A 22608-nucleotide genomic window follows, 5' to 3' on the forward strand; every position below is an offset into this window, starting at 1 on the left:
GTCAAGTTGAGAGGAAAATGTAGCACGTAATGTGACAGGGCTGGTGGCATGCGGAACACACAAAGCAGTCCTACCTGCAGAGCGGTGAAAATCTCCAGCAAAGCAGCTCTCTTGTTTTCAGCCTGTCAGCAAAGCGGCAGAGTTGGGCACAGCTTCCACATTCCACCAAAAATTTTCATGTCAGTGTAGTAACTGATTAGAAAGCTACCAGGGCCCCAAAGACTTGAACCGTGTCCTCCAGAAGTTATTAAAACAAGGATGAGTTTATGAAATTCGGGTATGGGAGCCGTGACGGACTACGGTGCCCGGCATGCACCGCGGCCAGACTACAGCTCCCGGCATGCGCCGCGGCCGGACCACAGCGCCCAGCGTGTCCCGCGCTTGCAAGATGGCGGCGCCCAGGGGCGGCTCGGGCCCGGACAGCGACAGCGGCTCGGACTCGGACAGCGGCGGGGAAGCGGCCGCGCGGTTCCGGGAGGCTGCCTGGGACTGCACCGCGCTGGCGGCGGCGCGGGCGGAGCCGCGCAGCGGTGAGAGGCGGCGAACAGGCTGGGCTCTGCTCCCTCGCTGCGGCGCGCCCTCCTCTCTCTTCCCCGCCCCGCCGCTTCGGCCCGGCCCCTCCGCAGCTCCTCCTGGCCGCGGGGATTCCTCTCTGCCGCGGTGCCGGTGTCAGAAGTGAAGGGGGCTCTGCCCGGCCCTCCCGAGGCCATGTCCGGCCTCCAACCGGGCCCAGAGCCTCCTCCCTGCAGCCGTGGCCTGAGGGAAGTTCCCCGTTCCCCTCAGAACTGTTGTCCCCCGCAGGTGGGCCGGGGCTGTCTTGCAGGCGTAATTCTTTATGCTCTAACATGCACCTGATGGGAGTTAAAGATATCCTGGCCACAGGTCTCTAAATGTACCTTTGCTACATTCTTTTCAGGGGGCTTTAAAAAGGATCGATTGCAGCCTAAAGATCAGCCAAGCCTGAGGTATTTTTGCTTCTGGTTTCAGACTTAATGTTTCCCTGAAGAAAAAAATAATGTGTAGTATTTATGCTGTTTCTACTTTGTACCGTGTGATACTTCATACTGAAAGGGAAAGTTTCTGTTTGGGGAATTAGTCCAACCTAATCTGAAATGATGCTTAAATCTGAACAGAATAGTATGTTTTTAAGGGTTTGGGTGAGAGGGCCAGATGTTATTGGCCTCAAAAGAGATAATCCTTGTTCTTATTTCAAACGGGCGTGAGGCAATCGGCCGCCAGGAGGGTGACAATGAGCTCCAGACAACTCCAGAGTTCAGAGCACACGTTGCAAAGAAACTGGGAACCATGCTAGACAGGTATGCAAGGCTTGAAACGTGTGTTCTGTGGCTCAGTTACTCTGATGTGTTTGTGTGCTAAACCCAGGAAATTCAACATCTTGTCTCCTTCATGCCTGTATTAAGTACAAGCTTCCAATATTCTGTGACCTAATTTTTCTGATGTGCTGTGCCCATCTGGTCAAAACTCTCTGTGCAGCACTGGTTGTCTTTATTTGCCTCTGTGGTGAACATCTTGTGGGGAGAAAAGAGACTTCCATCATGTAAAGGCTGGCAGGAGAATCTTTGATTTGTTCTTACAAGCTGCACCAGTACCTGATTCAGGGCTGTGCTGGCAGGATGCCTGGTACTGGACTGCCACTCTATCTGTTGTGAAGCACGGCCCTGGAGAACTGGAATTCCTGCTGTTCAGAGCTGCCCTTAGAAATGCTGGTTTTAAACTGTTCTTGTGGCTTGCATTGCTGAGGAGAGAAGCCTGGTCTGCTCTGGGAACAGGGAGCTGAGGCAGCCTCACTTACTGAAAAGGATCTGTGCAACATCTCCCTCTAGTCTTGGTTCCCAGAAATATCCAACTGCAGCTCAGTTTGCACAAACCTGTCTGAGATCTGACTGGGGTTTTCTTTTAGTTTCATCACTGTCTTGAAGGACTCATCAGGACCATCACAGACTTCGTTGGCACAGTCTGACTCTGAAGATGATGGTGAGTTCCAGTCTCAGCCTTCGTGGCTGTTTTGTGCCTGTTAACTGCTGGCAGGTGGGATGGATCCTGTCCATCACCAGCTGTACTTCCAACTGGCTAATAAACATTTGCACTGAAAGGATTTCTGGTGGTGTCTGTGAGGGCTGTCACTCTGCAGCTCTGACCTCTGTGCCCCAAGTCCTCCCACACAGTCCCAAACAATTGCTGTCAAGCACTGTGGAAATACAGAAACAGCACTGAGCCTTCCAGGGAAACAGCAGTAGATTGCTTCCACCTCTGTTTTATATTCTGCCTAAAACCCCCCTTTCCATACTTCAGGTTTTCGCCTCTTCTCTTCCTCTGTCCCTGGAGACCGTGGGAAACCAGAGCCTTGCCCTGCAGCAGGGAGGAGGAGGCCAGTCAGCTCCAGGTGAGGTGCTGCCAGCTGCTTTCTCCTCAGGTACTGTTGCATGCCACATTTCACAGGCAGCTGGGACTCCCATAAGGGAATAGGAAGCTAAAGAGCTTGAGATCTGTATTTATGACTTTTATATTTGAGTAGACCAGAATTGTGTTTCTTTTTTAGTGCTGGGGAACTAGAAATGTTTGTGGGAGATTTTCTTTCCTCTCCTAGTGTGTGTAAAGAACACATTGGCCTTCAGACTGGTTAAATGCAAACTGTGGGTGTGGGAGCCCCAGAGCCATTGGATGTTTTTAGTGTCTTCTCATCTCAGATTACTCTGCTGTCCAGGTTTTGGGTGAATTCAAGGCAGAAGTGCACCACAACTTCCTTCCCTCTTGTTACCTTTCCAGTGACACAGACAGTGACGAAGAGTGGCAGAGGTGCCAGGAGGCTGCCGTGTCAGCTGCAGATATTCTGAAGCAAAGTGCTTTCCCTGCATTGTCCCAGGGCTCCAGCCAGGATCAGAGTCAGGGTTATGTAGAGCCCAACCAGAAAAAAAAGAAGAAGAAGAAAATTAGGAGAGAGAATAATATTCCAGAGAAAATAATAGATGCAGCAGAGTGTGACCAGATCTGCAAAGATTTGCCTCGGCTGGTGTCTGCAAATGGCCAGCAGGAGAGACAGAACAGCAATCACAGAGAGAACTCTGTGCTGCCAGGAGCTGTGAAGAAGAAAAAGAAGAAAAAAGAATGATGATTTTGCTCTGCAAACAGCAGGTGGTTGTGATGGGTGAAGGAAACTGAAAGAAAACCTAACAATGAGAGTTGCTGCAGATGAGGGAAAATTAATTGGCAAAGTGTCTGTTCTAAAAGCTCAGTGGCCTGAGAGACTAATTAAGTGACTTCCTGTGCTCCTGGCGTCCCCGAGGAAGGGAACATTGTTCTCCTCACACAGCAGTTGTTTGTGCTGCTGCTTATGCAGGCCCAATCTAAAAGGATTAAATACTGTGCCAGACTTTCATGACAGAGGGATGTGATCATAGCTGCATTCCTCCTGGTCTGTTCCTTCACATCTGAAACCCTTCTGGAGAAAGTGTATGATGAATTGAATTTGGTTTACATGGCAACAGGTGATCAACTGCTTTTTCTCTTGTAGACTACTAAGAATAGCTCCAGCCCGTGGGAGACTCATTTATCAAAAGTGTCCTGTCAGAAATCAGGGCCCCTTATTTTTTTCCTGCAAGCATCATAACAATCTGTTTTTGAAACCTGCTGTGTTACTAATCCCTCTGCAATCTGCACCTCTCCAGGGCCCCTGCACATAAACTGTGTGTGGTGAGCTGATTTCAGGGTTGGTGTAAATGCATCCTACTGTTCCACTTGTCTCCATTGATTTTTTTTTTTTTTTTTTTTTATGTACAGGGTTTTTTATGGCATCTGTTGTTATTAAATTTTACTACACTCTTGGACCTACTTAATTTGGAAGGTTTTGTACAACAGTGGCTTTCTTGCTGTATTCAGCTTGTCCCCAGCAGAGCTAGAGGTGGCTCAGGATGGCTTTTTAGTTGCTGGGTGATCAATGCTATGAAATTGCTACAGGAAGGACTTAAACACAATTTAAAAACCACGTTTAAGTCCTTGTTTGGGCTGGTTAATGACTTTTGTCTCCCTGAAATACTGTGAGGTTTGGTAGTTTTCACTCATTGTCTGTTTATTCTTCACTTCCCAGTCTTTCAGGAGATGAAGTGTTACTGATAGATACTTATGTTTTTAAGATTCCTGGGTTTCAGGAGATCCAATTTAATGGCCCAATTCAGAAGTTCAGAAAGCCAGATTAGAGAAACCAAAAGAGTGAAGTGTAGCTCTTTGAGCATGGGAAATTGTTGTAAGATTCTTGCTGGTTTTTAGTCAAAAAAACACAGCTGCTATCCAGAAATAGAAAAGCTGAGTAGAAAATTGGCTTATAATCTAACAGAATGTGCCAGCAGAAGTTACTTGCCTTATGTGCAGTTAAAACTTCAGTGTACTGAATTTTAAACCTGATCTTTCAAATGCATGGTGGCCTAAACATTTCCTTTTGCTTTGTTTTGGGTTTATTTTTATGCTAACTGGAAATTAGATGTATTTGCAACTGGTGTACATGGGAAATTAGGAAACAATTCTAGGATAAAATTCCTCACAGAATCTCATTACTGAAATTGTTGATGGTGTCTAGAGGAAACTCTTATAAAACTTTTGACAGACATCTGCAATTTTGATATTCCCAGATATGATAACTGAAGAGTTCACTGTTGGGCTTTTTCAGTTCTCCCTTCCAGTCTCAAGGTTTTTCATCCATTTCACAGTTAAAAGAGTAGCTCAGTTTGTCACAGACAAAAACCTCTTAGTTGGGGCTGTTTTCATGTCTAGCTAGTGATGTATCAGTGATGTGGATGTTGAGAGTAAATAGAGAGGAATAATTAGAAGAGGAATTACATAAGTAGGTCCTTGGGACTAAAACTCTTCACTTAGTGCAAGCAAGACTCTTAGACCCCTGGGCAGTTATTTGCATACAAAGAACTACAAATCAAGCCTACATGGAAGGTGAGAATGAGCCATGTTCTGTAAAATGAATCCAGGCTGAGTGTTTATAGAGAAAACTGTGGGTAAAACTACTCTGTGTGGAGCATGGGAACCTCCCAGGTGCTGGGCAGTGTCAGGGACCAGTGGGGAATGCCCTCCTGCAAATCATTCAGTAAGTCAGATGAGAATCCACAGGGTTAATGCAGAGAACTGGAATCTCCTTGCAGCTGTTAAACTTTAATTTCTGCATTTAAAACAAAGCAGAGCTATATCAAAAACAACCAAGCCATTTCCACTAGGATAGCATGATTTTAGAGCAGGTCATTTTTAACTGAGAATGTTTGGTATTTTGGTAGTTAATTAAGGATTTGTAGCTTGTCAGTGATCCCATACTGACAGGTTGGTGCCAAGCCATTCCCAAATCTGTTTCTTGGTTATTCTCATTGCAAAGTCAGGAACTTCCAAGGTGCTGTCAATTATTGTAGTTCCTGTTGGTGCTTCCTTGCAAAGGAGGAGAGTGTTTAAAGGTGGTGTTCCTTCTTTGGCAGCTCAGCCTTGCTCTTTCCCACATGATTTAGTCTGGTACTGGCAGGTTCATACAGACCCAGCCTGATGAAAGCTGAGTGAATTAAAGTCACATCCACGTCCTGGCGCTGTTGGGATTCCTTCTTGGGCAGCCACAAAAGGATGTCTGGCCATTCTGACCTGGCTGCTGGGGTTTAGGTTTGCTGGGAGTTTTTTTTCTGGGGGGGTAGAGGTGGGTGGCAGTGGATTTCAGCAGTGCCAGCATCATCTTTCCATGTTGTCTGTCTTGAGCCTGAGACGTTTTCTCTCCTGGAGGCAGCTGAGCAGGGGTTTGTGTGAGGCTGTGGTGGCAAACACGGCTGGAGTTGCACCTGGCAGGTTGCTGTGGCAGTCACTCAGGAGCTGCTTGTGGTGGTTACTGGGTGGAAGATGCCATCTGTGTGGAGATGAAGGTCTCAATGACGTTGTGAGTGGATGGCAGCAGCTGGCTGTGGCTGTTGGTGGAGTCAGAGCTTTGGTACAGCACCAGGCTGCTGGAGGACACTGCCAAAGGTACAGGCAGAAGTCAGTTGCAGATTCTCATCAGTCCCTTTATTGCATGTACACCCCAATTTCCAGCATGGCTGTGCCCTCCTGGCTTGGGGCCATAACTGCTTCTGTCTGTGTGTTTTGTGTGTTGCTAAATACCTGGATTGGGTCCACAGCCAGCCTGAAAACATTGAGGACACCAATCTCCAGAGAGTTCAGTTCTAAGAATTCTAGCTGATGTCCTAGTTCTCCTCTTAGAACTGGGAAGACCCAATTGGAGTCTTCATGAGGGAGTCTTGGGCTTCTCAGCCTTGAAAGCTGCCCACAGGACTGGGTACTTATTGACACTGATTTTTGTTGATATTTCTCAAGGTATTTGCCTTTCTGAAGGAGACCAATTTCCACTGTGTGGCCTTACATGGACTCTGCTCTGAATCTTTTCCTTGTATTGACTTTTCAAACCCCTCAGGACACTGGCAGAGCCAATTTAGGGAATTGAGAACCCCAATTACCATTTTTTAACTGGATTTTACAGGGTTGGCTAGAAAAGCTAGGTAATACATGGCTTAAGAGCTACAAAAGTGGCTGCTGCACTTACCAGCAGGGCTCGAGGTGAGGCGTGGGCCTGGCTGAAGGTGCTGGATTGTTGTGTCTTGGTTCTGTAGATGGATTGTTGGTGCCTGTGACACTGGTGTGTGCATCCCAGACTCGGTGTGAGTCTCTGAGTCAGGTGTGAATGCCTGGAGAAAAGAGAGTTAATAGTGCCTGGCTTCTACATCCCTTCTAAGAGCTGTGAGAGAAGCATTGAGCAGGTGCAGTTTCTGGGGAGGTGAAGTCCTCCTGGATGATGCAGTGAAGAACTTGCTCTAGTGCCTCCAGTGCTGCAGCTGGTACCAGCAGGGCAGGAGATGAGAAAGATGCTTCTGCTGGGATAGCATAGACACACCCAAAAGCTCTCTGACATGCAAGGAGCTGCCTGCAGACGCGTGCAGCTCTCAGGAGGGGGAAGAAAGGCTAAAGAAAGGCTGTTACCTGTTTAGTTGGTGTCAGGTTGGTCAGGGCACTGAGATTGGCTGTGTCTGTTATCACCATGGTTTGTGGTAAGAGGCCTGCGTGCGTGTATTGAGTCACTTCAGATTTGGGGCCATAGAGAGCTGTGCATGAAAGAAAACAACATAATGTGGATGCTGGAACTTTGGCTGAGTTGTTCTCTTCATGCAATGGGACCTGCTGTCTGTCTCCAAAATGCTGGGAGTGGAGGGACAGGGAGATAAATGCAATAGAAAAGAATTTCATAATTAGAGCAACAATAACAGAGGAGGAAAACAGAATGCTGTAAGCCCAAGGACCCAGCAAATGCACTCCAGGAACAGTGTCTTTATTTTTGTTTACTTAAGCAAATGAGTTCATGTTCTTACCGTGAGGGTTCTGGATCTGAGCCATGGTAGCCATGAAGGGGCTCTGGTTGATGTGGCTCTGGACCTGCTGCATGAGGGGCTGCTGGTAGGATGGGTGCAGTTGCTGGGAGAACTGAACAGGCTGCAGGGTAGTGAGGCTGCTCCCCATGCTGTTTATTACAGGAACACTCTGGGGCTGGGTTGAGGCCAGGCCTGGAAAACAAGGACTGCTGCCAGTGGTGTCCACACTGCAGGAGGAGTGTGGCTGCTCTGCAACAGGGGCATGTGAAACAGCCATTGGGGCAGCCTGTCACTGCAGGGTGGTTTTAGATCCTGCTTTTCAGGTGTTCCCTTGGCTATCTATGGATAGATTTCATGCCTGTGAGAGCAAAGTGGAAATGTCCAAAAAGTGCATAAACCCACCTCTGGTTTCCAGTGTTTGTTCCTGTCTACATTCTTGTGTACCAATATAGCTTCTTTTCCAGTTTAGTGATCACCAGGGAAGCCTTGCTCAAAAATAAATTCAGAGCATCACCTCAGTGCCCAGTTAATTTACTCTTTTTATTTTATGAAACTATTGGCAACACAGACAACTAGATTGTAGCTGTCAAGCCACGTGGAATGGAGTTTCAACTCTTTTTACTAGGGCTGCCAAATTAAGGAGTTTGAATCAGTGAGAGAGGTAGAAGTTTCACACATTACTGCCCATTTCCCACCACTGTCCAGACCCTGTAAATCAGCAGGTCTCTCCAGCACTCCAGTTTGTTGGTTTTTTTTTGTTTTTGTTTTTGTTTTTTTTGTTTGTTTGTTTGCACAGAATTCAAATCCATATCATAATCTTGGGAAGAAATGGAAATTAGTTCACAGCTGTCACCATGGCACCATGGAACAAAACAAGGCCTCTTTCTTCCTGGGAAGAAAGTGTAAGAAAAGAGTATACGCTTTATTTTCCTTTCCTCTAATGAGATGCACTTTGGCAGTAGACTAGTCTTGGAATGAAAGGAAATCTCGTAAAAGTCCAGACAAGCTGTCAAAGTGAAAAATATAAAAAAAAGTAGTAATTACTGCTGAGAATTCCAAAGGCATATGCTGCTCTTTGCAGGAAGTGGAACGTGGTGTTTTGTCTTTCAAGCACAAAGAACGTGCTTTAATTCTCACCATTTTAAGGAAGTATTATATTTATATTTGGAAAGATGAAGAGCAGCAAACCAAAACATTGGCGTAGGAATAGATTGTGAAAGTCCCTTACTCTTAAAACGTGGGTTTTGTGTGTAACGTAATTCTACCATGAACAAGAAACATCTGTCCTTAATCCACTGGTACTTGCCAACAGTGCTGCTGATCTCTGGGGACAATTTCCTCAGGTTGGTGTCACTGCCAGCTTAGTGATAAGGCTTTGAAAATGGGGCAGGTAATTGTAACCAGGAGAGGCAGCTGTTGCTGCAGGAAGCAGAGTCCTGCAGGCTCCACTCACCGATCACCAGGGTGGAGGCGCCCGTGTTGGTGAAGGCGGGAGCCAGGGACGGGGTCTCGCCCGCCCCGATCGCCATCACCCCCGGCAGGGATGCCATGATCAGGTTCTGGGTCTGCTGGCTCAGCGTGTGTGGGCTTTGCTCGAGGCTGTGCAGGGCAGTCAGGGTGCTGACAGGAGGGAGAGTTCCTCCAGGAGCTGATACCTGTGGGAAAGGAGAATCCCGAATGTGCCACCTGCAGCAGGCATGTCCCAAAGCTGTGACAAACACTTTGCTCCTGCTCTTCCTCCTTGCTGACTGGAAGGCCTTCACATATCCTTGTCTGCAGTTCCTGTGTGCTCATCAATTAACTAGCACAGGTCAGCTCTTGACATACTAAGAGTAAATCCCTGCTGGTTTAGTTCTTTCACATTTAAGAAATCGTAAGAATGAGATTAAGCCCACTGCATTCTCTATAGGGAAAGATCATCTTCTGTTTCATAGCTGAGGGCAGAAGGAGAAGCTCAGAGAATTTAAGAGCTCAGGTGACTTCACATGGTAATTCTAGAAGTAGAGTTCAGCATGGAATCCAGGAGTTCCTCTTTCCTTTAGGGACCTATAGTCATAGTATTGTGGAAGAGCAAAAAAGCATTCTAGTAATTTGGCTGATAGAGAAAGTTACATGCCTTCTATTATACTTCTTTTCTCTCCCCTCAGACAAAAAGCTGTAAGGAATCTTTAGAAAGAATAAGCACAAAGAGGTTAAACAGTGGGACAAACCACCTTGATATCAGTTTTAGAACACAGACGTAGAAGATTTTCAGGACCTCATGAAAGACTTATTTTCTTCAGCAAGAGACCAGAAAGCCAGCAGAGTGAGTGACTGATGAGATTTAAATCATACTCATTTTTAGCAACCTTAACTTTGCCTCCAGCCAGCCTGTGCTAATGCAAACTTCTGCTGACTGTTTCTCTGAAAACAAGGGAATGTGTAGACTGAGAATGATCAGTCATGTAGTTCTGATGCTTCTTTGTTAATGATGTGGGAAAAAGTCTCGTCAGATCTCAGAAGGAAATTGGCTTTGAGGAGGCAATCTAGTTATTCAGTACATGTCTGCATCCAGGCTGTTAGGCTTCATTTTTACAGATAAACTAGCTGTAAGTATGGGTCTGTGTTCTCGTAATCCCACTGGTCTGATCTACTCTCGGGATGGGTAGAGTCCAAATAAGAGTTAGAGATGAGAATCTCTCTGTGGGAAGGAGGAGAGAATAGGGTTTCCTGGGAAGAAGGAAATCTTGTCATACCTTGAGTGCTGTACTTCTGAACAGACTGTTTTAATTATTCATGAGGGAATGACTTATTGTGTTCATGCTCTAATACCCGCCCTCACCACAGTCTAGAGGGCACATATATCTCAGGACTATTGCTCTTACATGCTCAGTGCAGAGTGACTCTAATATAACATATTGTTGCATAACAGGTTATGTAACAATATGTTACATATGACTATGTAACATAAGAAGGTGGTTTAAGAACATTGTAGAAAAAAAATACCCATGAATAGTTCATATGGCCTGACATCTCCCAGTCAGCAGAACAGGAGTATCCATCACTTACCAGCTTAGTGTCTGTGCTCAGCAGGTTCTGGCTGGGCTCCAGCCCAGGGGGAGAGACCTGATGCAGGATGGTTTGGGTGGTCACCATGGAGCTGTTCCCATGGTGGTTGCTGCTGGAGGACTCTGCCTCACTGGCTGGCTGCTGGTTGTACCTCACTCCTGCATCACAACAGGAGGGAAACTGGTTGTCACAAGTGAGAAACTGAGAAACTTAGGCAGGCACTAAATTCAGTTTCCTCTGCAGGCACTTGCCACCAGATATTTGGGCAGGTACTTAATGGTCAGTAGGGGAACCAGAAGAGCAGGCACTCACACCCTGACCTGACTTTCCCCTGTAATTTGGTGTAACTGCTTCCTCAAACACTGACTGGCTGAGTGCTGCAGGGGGCAGGAAACCACCCCTCTGGAGTGGCTGTAGAGAGGAGTCTCGGTGAGATCATCTCTTCTCAGAGTAAGAGCAACCCCCAGCTCTGGCCCATGAAGCTGAAAGAAGCTGTGCTCTTTCTGGATAGAGAATGACTTTTCCTCATGCCTAAAAACTCAGAGTCTGTCACAGAGTCTGATGGGGCTGGCATTGGAAGGAGTAAGGGGCACACATGACTGAAAGGGCATGGAACTGACTTCTGATAGGCAGTGATGACTCCTGGAACAGGAAATTTGGGGTTGATGTCTTCTAGCTGGGAAGCCTCACAGTAAGTGAGAAGCTTTGGCTGTGGGTTTTGTTACTGAATTTTATCTCCCTTGACTTTGTAGCCACTCTCCTCACCCAGAAACATGGTTTCTTTGTCACCTTTGCTCTTTCCCTGTAGCAAATCTGCTTTTTCTATCTGTAGATTCATTTCCTAAAGGGCTGGACTTGGGAGACAGTTTGGGTGACTGAGTTTGAGGAGGTTCAGCTCTCTTCCAGATCTCCCTCTGGTTGTTCCTTACCGTGAACTTTGCTGGGTGAGAGAGCAGGAGGTGGCTGGAGGGAGGAGGAGCTGTGTGGAGTCAGAGGAGGGGCAGAGGTGGGCTGTGGTCCGCTGAAGGTGTCCATGGCCAGCTTGTGCCGGAAAGCCTCCTCCTTCCTGCGATTGGCAAACCAGTTGTAAACTCTGACCTCTGTCACCAGGTTTGAGCCCAGTCCCTGGGCCTGAGATGGGGAAACACCTCTCTGAATACACTCTGCCCTGTTGGGAAAAGAAGAGCCTTGCTGAGCTGGGCTTATTCAGAGACACAAAGTAAGTACACAGCCCCAAAGTGGCTGTGGTCTGGTACAGTGTGGAAGGATCCTGCAAGACCTGAGGCGTTCCTTGTACTCTGTGGACAAAGAATGATCAGTTGTGGCATTTAATTCAAGCGTGGCTGGTGTCAGTGGTGCCACTCAGTGCTGTACCTTTGCCCTGCCTCCCAGTGGCACCAGCAAGCACCAAGAATGCAGAGGGACCCTGCTGTGCCTCTCTTCCTCAAAGACACTCACCCACCCTTACCTGTTGCATTCTTCCACCAGTGCCTCCCTCTCTTCTTTGCTGGGGTTTTTTTGCCTCTCATAGGCTTGGAACAGGATCTGTTGTGAGGCAGGACCCCACTTAAAGCGGTTTCTTCTTCCCTTCTTGGTGGGCAGGTCGTCTCCCATGGGCTCGTCTGTCAGGATACCCTGGCCAGCATGTGTGAATTCTGCAAGCACAAAGGGGCAAGGGAATTTTTTCCTTGAGAACAATAAGGAGTAGGGACAAGCAAGGGAGAGCAGAAGCCTTTATGACACTGAGACAGGAGAGCAGAAGTTGCCATACTTACGCTGGGCCACCTCTCGCTGCTTCCGGACATACCAGGTGTACAGGGCTGCCCGTTTTTGGGTCTTCATGGGAGTGCCCTTGTTGAGGTGTTGTGAGAGGTGGGATTGGTTCAGACCAGTGGTGTCCACCACCTCGCGCTGAGGGATGTTGTGCTGCTGGAGGTAAGACTTGACCATCTTTGCTACTCGCCAGGGATCCTCTCTGGAAGGAACAGAAAGCATTTCTCAGGGGAGAGAGATCAAACACCTGCTCTCAGCAGACCTGGGTTTCATGGAAGTGCAGCAGTAGCTCCTGAGAGGTACTTGTCAGTCATCACCATCACATTTGGTGAGGCCAGAGTGCTCATTGCCTGCAGGGAGGAAAGCTGTTCCTCAGCGTGCTACCTTGCTCAGTTTTGACTCTGTATGCCAAGTAAAACTGCATGACATTGGAGATAAAGTGCAAAAGATGTAGCACTGGCTTCCTTCGAAGTGCTGTCTGTACACACTTAGGTGTGCCCTTGGGAGGAGACTTGGCTTACCAGGGGAATTTCCCAATACACAGAGGCACCCTGTCTCTTCCCTTTCCCTACATTACTTTTCTTCTCTATCCCACTCTCATTAAAGCAGATGGGGCAGATGTACTGAGTTTTCCCAGACAGATTGATTGTGATACTAGACTGAACTTGACTCACCCTGATTCTGGTCCAGGTTGGGTTGCCTTGCAATGATTCAGCCAATGGAAACAGGCTGTCATTATGCTGTGACATGACAGCTCTGTATGCATATATATGACAAATCATCCAGAATTATGTTCTTACACATCTGCTGTGTGTTACTCAAACACATTGGTTCACACCTAGGTCTACTCAGAGCTTCTAAATGCAATATAGGACTACAGGCAAACCACTAATTCCTCCTATTGCTGCCCTCCTTTGGGTAACAGCCGAGGGAATAGAACTGTTGGAGACCTGCTCACAAAATTTCAGGAACAGTTTGGGATTTTATAATTAATGTGATCCTCTGGGTTTTATGATATCCAGTTAGAATATCCATTAAGGTTCTTGAGGAAAATAGAGAAAACATGACTGTGACTTTATGTGTATTGATTTCATCCCAGCTGAAAGTCACAGTAGAAATAAAGATGTGAAACCCATCAGTCTAAACCCAAGCAGTGCCAGAGCACCTCTGCAGAATAGCTCCTGGCTCACTTTGAACAAGAGCATCCTTCTGTGCCTCTGTGTGAAATGTCTGGAGGAAATGGCTTGCAGTGCTGTAGGAAGACACTGGTGTCTCATTCAACACCAGCATCAAAGGAGCAGCAGGGAGAAAAAACGGTGCCTGGGATGGTGCAGAAACTGCCACAAGAGCACACATGTCTGAGCAACAGGCAACAACTGTGCTGTTCATGGCTTTGTTGACTCAGGAGGTTGCCGGAGGCTGCACAGTGATAAGGAGGACAAAGTCCACACCTGTTCTCTCAGTACAAACACCCTTATCTCTGCTCCCCTGCAGCCCCTCTCCCAGGGGCTGTGTAGTCCAAGGAGCAAGCTCCACAGCAGTTAAAGTGTGACACAAATGGTGTCAGATACAGCCTTTTGAAAACCTGCTTAAAATAGAACATTTGTTTCTCTTTTACATTGGAGCTATTGCATACAGGCTTCTAATTTTTAGCATCTTCCCTTAACTATCTTTTTCTTTTAAAAACCTCAAATTGAGCTGAATTTAAGAAAGCTTTTCTTTCCTTCTGGTTGTTTTTGTTTGTTTGTTTCTTTCTTTCTTTTTTTATTCCCTCCTCCTGCCTAAACCAGTCTTCTGCCTTTGTACTTGTGATAGTCTGGCCAGCACCTGCACCCTGTGTTCATTGTCCAAGTCCCTGTATAGAGGAGAAAAGCCTCTGACTGGGAAGCTGGCCTCTTCAGTTTGAATTCTGGCTCAGACAGGATGAGGAAAGACTGTGTTGCCACTGATGGATGCCTCTGTTATGTGTTATTTCCTTTCTCCACCCCAGTCGAGTCCGTCTCCCCTGTTGAGATCCTCATTTTGTGGCAGGAATAAACCAATAAGTTCTGTGAGTCTCTTCTCACAGTGGTTAAAGACTTGTGGGTTTTGTCTTCTTTTGACACAGCCGGGAGCTTTGTGATGCAAAATAGTGCAGGGAATCTTAGTACAGTGTGATTTCCTAGGACAGCTGTATGAAATCCTGCCTACTCTGTACATTGTCAAAGGCCAGTCTGCAAAACCAAAGCAGCAAGTACTTTAGGCCCAAGGCTACACCACAGTCCAAGTGATCACAGTCTGGCCAGCTGAACCCTTGCTCAAATACACAGTTCCACCTGCAGAGCCTCCATCACAGGCTAAGACATCAGAAGTTGAAACCTCTTCCATTTCACTAGCTATAAGAATATCATTGACTGTCAGAGGGGAGGATTTCACTCTAGACTGAGTTCTCCTGCTTGCTGTTACAGTCAAATCTCAATTGTTTCAGTGAGTCAGAACTGCACAAATAGGTCTGCCTTGCTCAAGTTCTCCTTCCCTATCTCCAAGACTGTCTTCTCCCTTTTAGTTTCCCTTTCCCCTCAGATGCCAACTGTCTCCCCAAGGTCTTGTTCTCCAGGGTGTAATCTGTCTCCTAGTTGGTCTCACACAGGTAGCTTTTACTTCCTTCTTCTGAATTCTTGTTCTCCTGCTCTCAGTTGCTTATTGCCATGTGAGCATAGCCCTTCTCCATGGCTCATCCCCACCACAGGGGCCAGGGTCCTCTCTCCATGTCAGCTTCCCATTTTCTTAGTTCTGAGGTCACTTTTTAAGGGCGTTTTCACCTCCCTTTTGTTACCTGAACAATAAGTAACCCAGGTAGTTAGTTATAAACTCAAAGGGAACAAGAGGCTGGTTGATAATTTATAGCAACATCTCAAATTTAAATGGAAAGTAAATATCAAGTTGTTAGCATTAAAGAAAACCCATTCCAGAGAGCTGGAGATGTAACATTCAGGGGACCTTCTCCCTCCTTCACTCTTCCTGACTTTTTATTTTTCCTTTGTTCTTTTCTTTCTTCTCCTCTTCCTCATTCTGTCTCTCTCCCCTTCTTTCCTGTTCTGATTCTCAGGTGGGAGAAGCCTTCATTTCCCTGAGGTGGGTTCTGAATTGCTGCTTTGGACCAGACCCTGCTCAAGCAGAGGTTCAGAGCTGTGAAGTGCTCAGGACCATCCCCAGCCCTTTCCTCTGGAGCTGCTCCACAACTCAGTGCACAGCCTGGAGCCAGGCTGGGCAGAGGGAAGGTAAGACCATCCATCCTGGCAGTGTTCCTTTCTGTTGAACTTGGCCTGGTTTGCCTCATCTTGGTTTATATGTGGAAATGAAAGGGGTGTGGCAGCTTCATCTCCAGATTCCCCAACTAGAGCCGTTCTAAGCAGGGGGAAAGACTGGACCTTTGTCATTGTATATCTTTGTTTTCTTTTTTCCTCCTGGAAAGCATGCTTTTATCCCTGCCTCCAGGGGAAATCTGTTGCTTATCTCAATTTCTCTCTTTCCTAATGGAATTTCAGCCCTTGCCCTACAGGTGGATTGTCACTATACCTCTCTTCATTTGCTTTACCTGCAGTAGTATGATCCCTTCCCCCAAGGTAGCCTCCTCCTTGCTTTATATTCTGGGAATATCTGGGAGTTTCTCCTCACAGCTCTACCTCCCTACTGAGTCATTTATTTCTTATCATAGATGCAATTTGTTTTGTGTGTAGATTGATATGGAAAGAATGTTTTTATTCAAACTGTAAATCTATGGGAGATCAGTGAGACATATGAAAGGACAAAATTAAATTCCCCACTAGAGAAACCTTTATCTGAACTCCTTTTAGCATGTTTTCTCTGCAGGGACAAAATCTAATCAACACCCATGGGTGCACCCAGTCGTGTGGGCGTATCTTCTCTGTTCTACTCAGCTTTGACCAGAGTTTTTCAAACCAGTTTCAGCTTCAGTGGTCTTGTGAAGACATAGTTGGTCTCTTGGTGCTGTCAATTTTTTCTCTTTCCAGCTCGTGGAAAGCCTAATCATGGACACTTTTTCTTATTCTACTTTATAAAGCAATGGCTTTATATCCACGGCTGCAGTTACCACAAAGACTTTCCTGTATCAGCAATTGCTGCCCACAGGTCAATCTCTCTGTTAAAATTTGGTCTGCAGATCAGGAATTGTTAATAATACCCAAAGAGACTTCTGTCTAAAGGGAAAATTGCCTCCATCTGGTTTCTGCATTTGAAACCCTTGTGTAGATGGTGAAATAGTTTTGCAAGCATCGACCTTTTTCTGGGAGTCCCTGGGCATGGAGATTCTTGCCTGCCTTTCTTTTGTCTATTGCTGGAAGTAATTTCTACCATAGACTGTTCTGCCCTGCTTTACAATACTTAGAGTGCTATTTTAAGGACATTACTTTAAGGCATCTATTAATGGAAAGGTTTGATCTTAAAACCAAAAAAAGTTTATTAGTAGATAAGAACTTCTTAGGTATTACCAACCCCTGATACTGGTTCAGATCCTTTGAACAGATATTTAGACACACTGCTGATTTGATGAGAAATGTGAAACATGTCAATGCAGGCTTCATACTCTCTTCATTTTAACTTGATTAATTTTGGTCTACTATAGACCTCCACTTGTAATCTTTTTATGAAACTGAGGCTTCTGGTGTCTTTATGTTGTCATCAACAGCAGAAGTGAATTGCTCTATCCTGTGGTGGGGGAGATTGATGACAGAGATCTCTGATGTTTCAGAGTAATGCCTTTGTAATTAAGAGCCAGTGTGAGGTTTAGGAGATCCCTGTCCTTGCCCAGTCTCCTCTGTGCTGTCTCAGCGGTTTAGGTAGGTCCTAGAATTTGTCTGTGCCTCAGTTTCCATTTGTGAAATGGAAACTCTCAGCAGACTGTCTGCCTGTTTGTCAGAAAGTGTTAATGTCACAGCTTTGGAAGAGAGGTCAGACTTGTGGTGAGGCTGGTAAGCACAGGGAAGACTGGCAGCAAGATCCTAGAAAGGCAGGGAGGATCAGAAGCCAGAAATGGTGCTGAAGTGAGGGTGACAGGAAGGATTGCCTCCATCCGTGTGCCTGTTCTTAGGTCACAGCAGATGTCACTTCAGTCCTGCTTCACCCACTCATTAGAGAAAAAGGGACAAAGCCAGGGGGCTCTTCCTCAACTGCCATGGCTTCCTTTCTGGACAGATACTTGATAAACCATCAAAAGTTAATGATCAAAGAGCTTATCAGGGTATTTTCATCTATAAATTTATAAGACAAAAGAGAAATAATAAAGCCATTGGATAATTAGTAACTAGCCAGGGCCCGCCCGGTGCCACTGGGCTCAAACTGCCCCAAGACCTGTACGCAGACTCAGGAAGATGAGAAGGAGACAAGGATGAGGGGAAGAAAAAGAGTGGGAGGCAGAGAGAATCAGCCAAGGAGACAACAAAATGGAAGGAATAGCAGCAGAAACAATAGTGAGGAGAGAAGGGAAATAGGTAAAAAGAATCTGAAAGATGTAAAGGAAGTAGAGAAAACTTAAAGATGTGGAAGAGCTGAAAGTGCGGAAGAAATGAGGCATACTGGGCCAGGAAGAAGAGAGAATTACTGGGAATGTTTTCCCACCCAGGTAAGAGCTGATCCAGTGAATTTTCCTCTCTTGGGTTCTGCAGAATCATCAACTCCCCATCTGCCAGGGAGCTTTCTTTTAAGTATTTACAGTGAATGCTAACTCTTGTCATGCTCTTTTCTTAGCTCTGGCCTTTTGTGGTGGGATTTGATGCTGCTTCTGCTGTTATATTTTCAGTTGTTTCCTTTGCATGTGAAAGTGATCAGCAAGCCTGAGAAATTCCTCAGAAATTTTAGTGAAGATTTTAAGAGAATTATGTTGCTGCACCTCTGTCTTCTATCAGCTTGTCATTTCAGAATAGCCCTAAAGCAGTCAGGAATCTGTTGTGATGGATGGTAGGATGGGCCTGATCCTTGCTTGGACAAACCTCTTGGGTGTCCCAAGGGGATTGTATCCTAGTAAGAATCCCAAATGGGAAACTGAGTGAATACTTATCTGAGTCTGTTGTGAGGCTTATTGGTTCAGGGAACTTTCCCTGTCTTTTAATCTCAAAAATGATGTATGCAAAGGCAAATTTGTGGTGCAGCAAACCCTGTGACTGTTGCTGTGTATGTACTTTGTAACTGTGACAGACAGTGGATGATAGAAGCAGAGAGTTCTGTCCAGGTTTAACCTCTGCATGTATTTGGTGTGTGCTTTTTACAAGAAAAATCCCCAGCAAAGTCAGGAGACTTCATACTCAGAAGAACAACAAGGACAAGGTCTCTTGATTTGGTTTTGGCCAATGATCTATAGCAAACCCCAGTGAAATTAACAATATAATTATCCTTAAATATCCTTTCAGCAGGGAAATGTTACAACTTCACTGTATCATTCATACAAATATAGCACCAGCTCAGAGTGACCAGTTTTTTTATTTTTCCTTCCTGATGACTGAAATTGTGAACTGTATTAAAAATTTAAATCCGAAACCCTAACATTGTCAAAGAGATGAGAGCTATACAGGCCTTGGACTATTCTGAAGCCTGATGCTATAAGCATGTCAAATATGTAATCAGGCTCCATAGCTTCCTTAATGCATTTTAAGCGAGATGCAAGGAAAATCTGAGCATTTATAGAACATTTGGGGGTATTTGGGGGCTGCTAGTCCTGGCATGGATGAAGATTGTCTCTGTGCAGCTTGATCAGTTGGGAGTACTAGGGACACTGAGGAGAAGGGGAAAGGAAAAGAGATTTAGAAGGAGAGTGCAAGAAAGCAGCAAAGAGGAGCAGTAAATCTGTCCTTACTGTAATAGTCTTTCCACCACAGCCTTCTGGTGAGCAGCCTCCTCAGGGCTCAAGTTTTCCAGCTCCTTCATTATTGGAGGGGTAAATTCCTCTCCGTCATCTGAGGTTTCATCTTCTGATACCCTGGACTCCCCCATTCCGTTGGGGAGGTTGGGGATGTCGGGACAGGGCTCCCCTTTCTCAGTCTGGAGGGCATTGATAGCGCGCTGACTTTCGCTCTGGAGCCCGTAGGGTTCCGCTTCGCTCAGTGCCTTGATCAAGGTCTCCTTGGTCAGCCCCGACTCCAGCAGTGCTTCCAGCAGCTCCACTTGGAGATGAGTCAGCTTCGAGACCATGGTCTTCAGCCTGGGGTCTCTTGGCTTTGAATTTGGGTTATCCTGCTTCCAGCTTCCCTACACCATGGTCCCGAGGTAACACGCCCGACTGTCAGGAGAGTGGGCACAGCACAGCCTCCCGCCTTTACACCCCCCAAAAAAAACAAAATACAAAATTGAGCCACTTCAGACCCCCCACGACTGTCCTGAGCCAGTGCTGATAAAGGGACCCTTGGCTATCTGTTTACATTGGAGCAAATGTAAATTCTCCAAGGTTCATATTTATCTGTGTGCTTTAGCAAGTTACTGAACTTTGGACTTCAGCACTGCCGCAGCAGTTCACAAAGTGCAGAGGGAGAGAAAGCAGGGGGAGGGGGAAAGGGAGGGAAGCAGGAGAGAGAAGGAGAAGAAAATGAAGGGATAAAAACCTGCAGCATGGAAAAGTGAGTATGGAAAGAAAACTAGGAAGACGGGGATGGAGAAGCATGGCTTACTTCTGGCCCCATTAGTTTTGGAGAAGGAAGGAGGTGGAGTACCCAAAAGGAGGAGCTGTGCTGGGCTGCCCATGGCTCAGGACAAGGTGCTGCTGTTGGAATATTGCAGAACCTGCTCAGAGCTCTGGCAGTGGTGAAGTACAGCCAGTGTCAGGCCCTGCCAAAAGCTTTGGGCTGAGAGAAAGCCACACTGGCAGCTGCACTGGTCTTTGTGCAACCCCAGTAGAGGGGGAGGCAACCACTGGCTTTATGTTAACATTCCCAAACCTCACAGGGTATTCTGAAGCTCCAGCTGATTTCTGTGGCAGAGCATCAAGATTTAAATGACTTTTTCATTTCTGGCTTTGGTTGCTGGGTATCTTGATGTGCAAATACTAGTAGTACCTCCATTTTACCTTGCCATGTTTATTGCTCAACTATGAGCAAAAGCAGTGCTCCTACATAATCTGGGGTATTGCAGGGCTTGTGATTAATTTATTTGGTAAAGGATAGCCCTGGGTGCTGGGTCATGCTCAAACCTCTGCTCTATCATCAACTGCCCTACTACTTCTGATGAGTGCTCTGGGCAAGCTTGTGGTTCCCCTTTATCATCTGCCTCCATCCCTTCCTGACAGCAGCCCTGCTCTGAGCTTCTGCTCCCACCTGTTGGGTGATTTCCTAAAACACGATCCCTGGCTTGGCTGGAATTGCTTAAAACAATTCTCCAGGAATCTTTTAAACTAAATTCTCTTTTCTGATCTGAAATGATAGGAATGAATCTCCTTTGAATGGCTAAATTAGGGAGTAACTTGGTGTGCACGTGTGGGCTCATGCACGGGTGTCTCACGCGAGTGATTCCCTGGAGGATGTAAAGCTGTTGTCTCGATGGAAGCATGCCAGGGGCAGCTGCCTGTGTCTATACACTCCCATCAGCCTGAGCTAAACGGAGCCTGGCAGGGCTGTCCCCAGCCTGGGCAGTGTCCCAAGACAATGCTGCAGAGGACCTTGGCTCCTGTTTTCCCCGTGGGCACCACTGGCCAAGCTCTCCAGACCCCTGAGTCAGCAGCTGCAGGACAGAGTTCCTGCAGAGGGACCCTCCTCCCTCCTTCCCTCCCTCCAGGCACCGGGTGGGACTGTGTTAACTCTTGCCTTTTATTTCAGATCGGGTCTGTGCCCAGAGCACCACGTCCCCTCCCTGCAGGGCGTTAACAAAGCTCTCATGGATACTGACGACTTTGTGTGGCTAAAAACGAATGAGAATTCCCAGTCCGTGTAAAAACATTTCTTTGAAGAAATGTTCATGTGAACATTAATGTAAGAAAACTTCAGCTTCTATAGATTTTTTGGGGTCATACTCTTAATAAAGAGTTGTGCTGGTTTTGCATCCATCACAAGAGTATTTAAAGAATGGTGAGCATTTTTGGCATTGTACTGTCAGTGTGTTGATACAATTTCCATGCATTTTATTTGTTATTACAGTTTTCCTTTATTCCCTCCCCTCAGGTAGACGTGACAACATTAGTGGCTGATAACAGTAATTTTCAATTGCAATTACAGTATCCAACCATGACATAGTTTCTGCATGATATGTCCTTATAATTCCAGGATTTTGCAAGCAGACACAGCAGATTGTGGAGCTCTTGCAATATGTGACAGAGGAGATGCTGTCATTCTGTGTTACTTATTTCTGCCTCTCTTTGGCATGGTGATCTCTTTTACATAAACCAAGGTGGAAAATATTACCACTGTTTTTATTAAAAATGTTGTCCATATTCTGTTGGTACATAAACCTACTGAATGTTTGAGGGGTGATGGGGACACAGATCATTGAGTTTAAACAAAGAACAGCAATATTTGTCAATGGAAGCTGCAAAGAGAAGAAAGCATAGCAACAAGTTATATCTGTGTTATGTGGTTTCAAGGATTCCTTAAGCACCCAGAAGTCCTGATGCTGCTGCTTCTGCTTGCCTCAAGGACTTTCAGCTGTAGAAGCTATTTTTTGAGACCAGTGAACTTTGAAGTCTATAAACCCAGAAACGCACATCTGTTTGTATGATAGGACCTCCCTGAATGCTACAACTGGATGCCATGTGGAGAATGCTTAGCTGAACAAGGAAACATTTCAAATGCTGAGGAGGAGGTAAATATTCTCTATCACTTTATCCTGAAGGCATTTTTCCCTTGGTATATTGGAATTGTCCATTTTAAACTATAGGAGCCTGGACAATTAGCAAAAAACCAAATGAACTTACCCACCTTCATCTTTCCATTCACTGGAACCTGCCAGGCTGTGCCAGTGCATAGCTCAGCCCCACTAAATATTTCAGAGCCCCAGTGCAGGAAAACCAGTGAGCTTTTCAGTGTTTCTTAATTGTTAGAAATGCTAGTGGTCAGACTGAAAGGGATTCCTGTTGTGAATTAGCCAGCATCCCTATTTTGTAGGCTGGCACTAAGGATTGCAATATCATATTTCTCAAATTTTATTACAAGTGCAGTTTTGAGGTGATGAGAGAATAGCAGAGGTCAAGGGTGGAAGACAGATTATAGTTTTATTGGAGGCAGAGCTCAGTTGCAGAGTGCCATAATCAGACAGTGTTCTCCTGTGGCTGAATTGTACTCAGGGATTGTTCCTTGAGGATGAATATTGGAAATAAGGAGACTTGTGTTTCCTATACCATTTTTATCTATTACCAGTTCTTACTCTATGTTGATTTCCTTAATTGTAACCATTTCCCAGGCCATGA

General features: G+C 46.0%; 2 protein-coding genes across 6 annotated transcripts; one reads left to right on the forward strand and one right to left on the reverse strand.

Annotated features, from left to right (window-relative positions):
* Nucleotides 1-82: 82 nt before the first annotated feature.
* CUNH12orf43 (chromosome unknown C12orf43 homolog) lies at nt 83-21133 on the forward strand. Of its 5 annotated transcripts, none has more exons than XR_005956929.1 (8): nt 83-801; nt 917-965; nt 1218-1316; nt 1922-1995; nt 2314-2404; nt 2788-3506; nt 15319-15490; nt 21026-21133. XR_005956929.1 is itself a non-coding variant. In XM_041488594.1 (6 exons), exons 1-6 carry the CDS (start codon nt 267-269, stop codon nt 3128-3130), a joined length of 1191 nt encoding a protein of 396 aa, XP_041344528.1. In that variant the 5' UTR covers nt 83-266; the 3' UTR covers nt 3131-3843. The 5 variants fall into 5 exon arrangements, 2 of the variants coding, with proteins under 2 accessions (XP_041344528.1, XP_041344529.1); XR_005956931.1 differs by having other exon boundaries at nt 361-530; XR_005956930.1 differs by lacking the exon at nt 2788-3506.
* Nucleotides 5124-21027, reverse strand: HNF1A (HNF1 homeobox A). The gene is made up of 10 exons (XM_041488590.1): nt 19078-21027; nt 12233-12432; nt 11926-12112; nt 11387-11625; nt 10458-10615; nt 8863-9064; nt 7410-7601; nt 7024-7145; nt 6590-6731; nt 5124-6006 (listed from the first exon to the last, which is right to left on the reverse strand). Exons 1-10 carry the CDS (start codon nt 19410-19412, stop codon nt 5879-5881), a joined length of 1905 nt encoding a protein of 634 aa, XP_041344524.1. The 5' UTR covers nt 19413-21027; the 3' UTR covers nt 5124-5878.
* Nucleotides 21134-22608: the final 1475 nt, after the last annotated feature.

This window comes from Pyrgilauda ruficollis, unplaced genomic scaffold, assembly GCF_017590135.1.
Source record: "Pyrgilauda ruficollis isolate IOZ18807 unplaced genomic scaffold, ASM1759013v1 scaffold9, whole genome shotgun sequence".
Taxonomy (NCBI): Eukaryota; Metazoa; Chordata; class Aves; order Passeriformes; family Passeridae; genus Pyrgilauda; species Pyrgilauda ruficollis.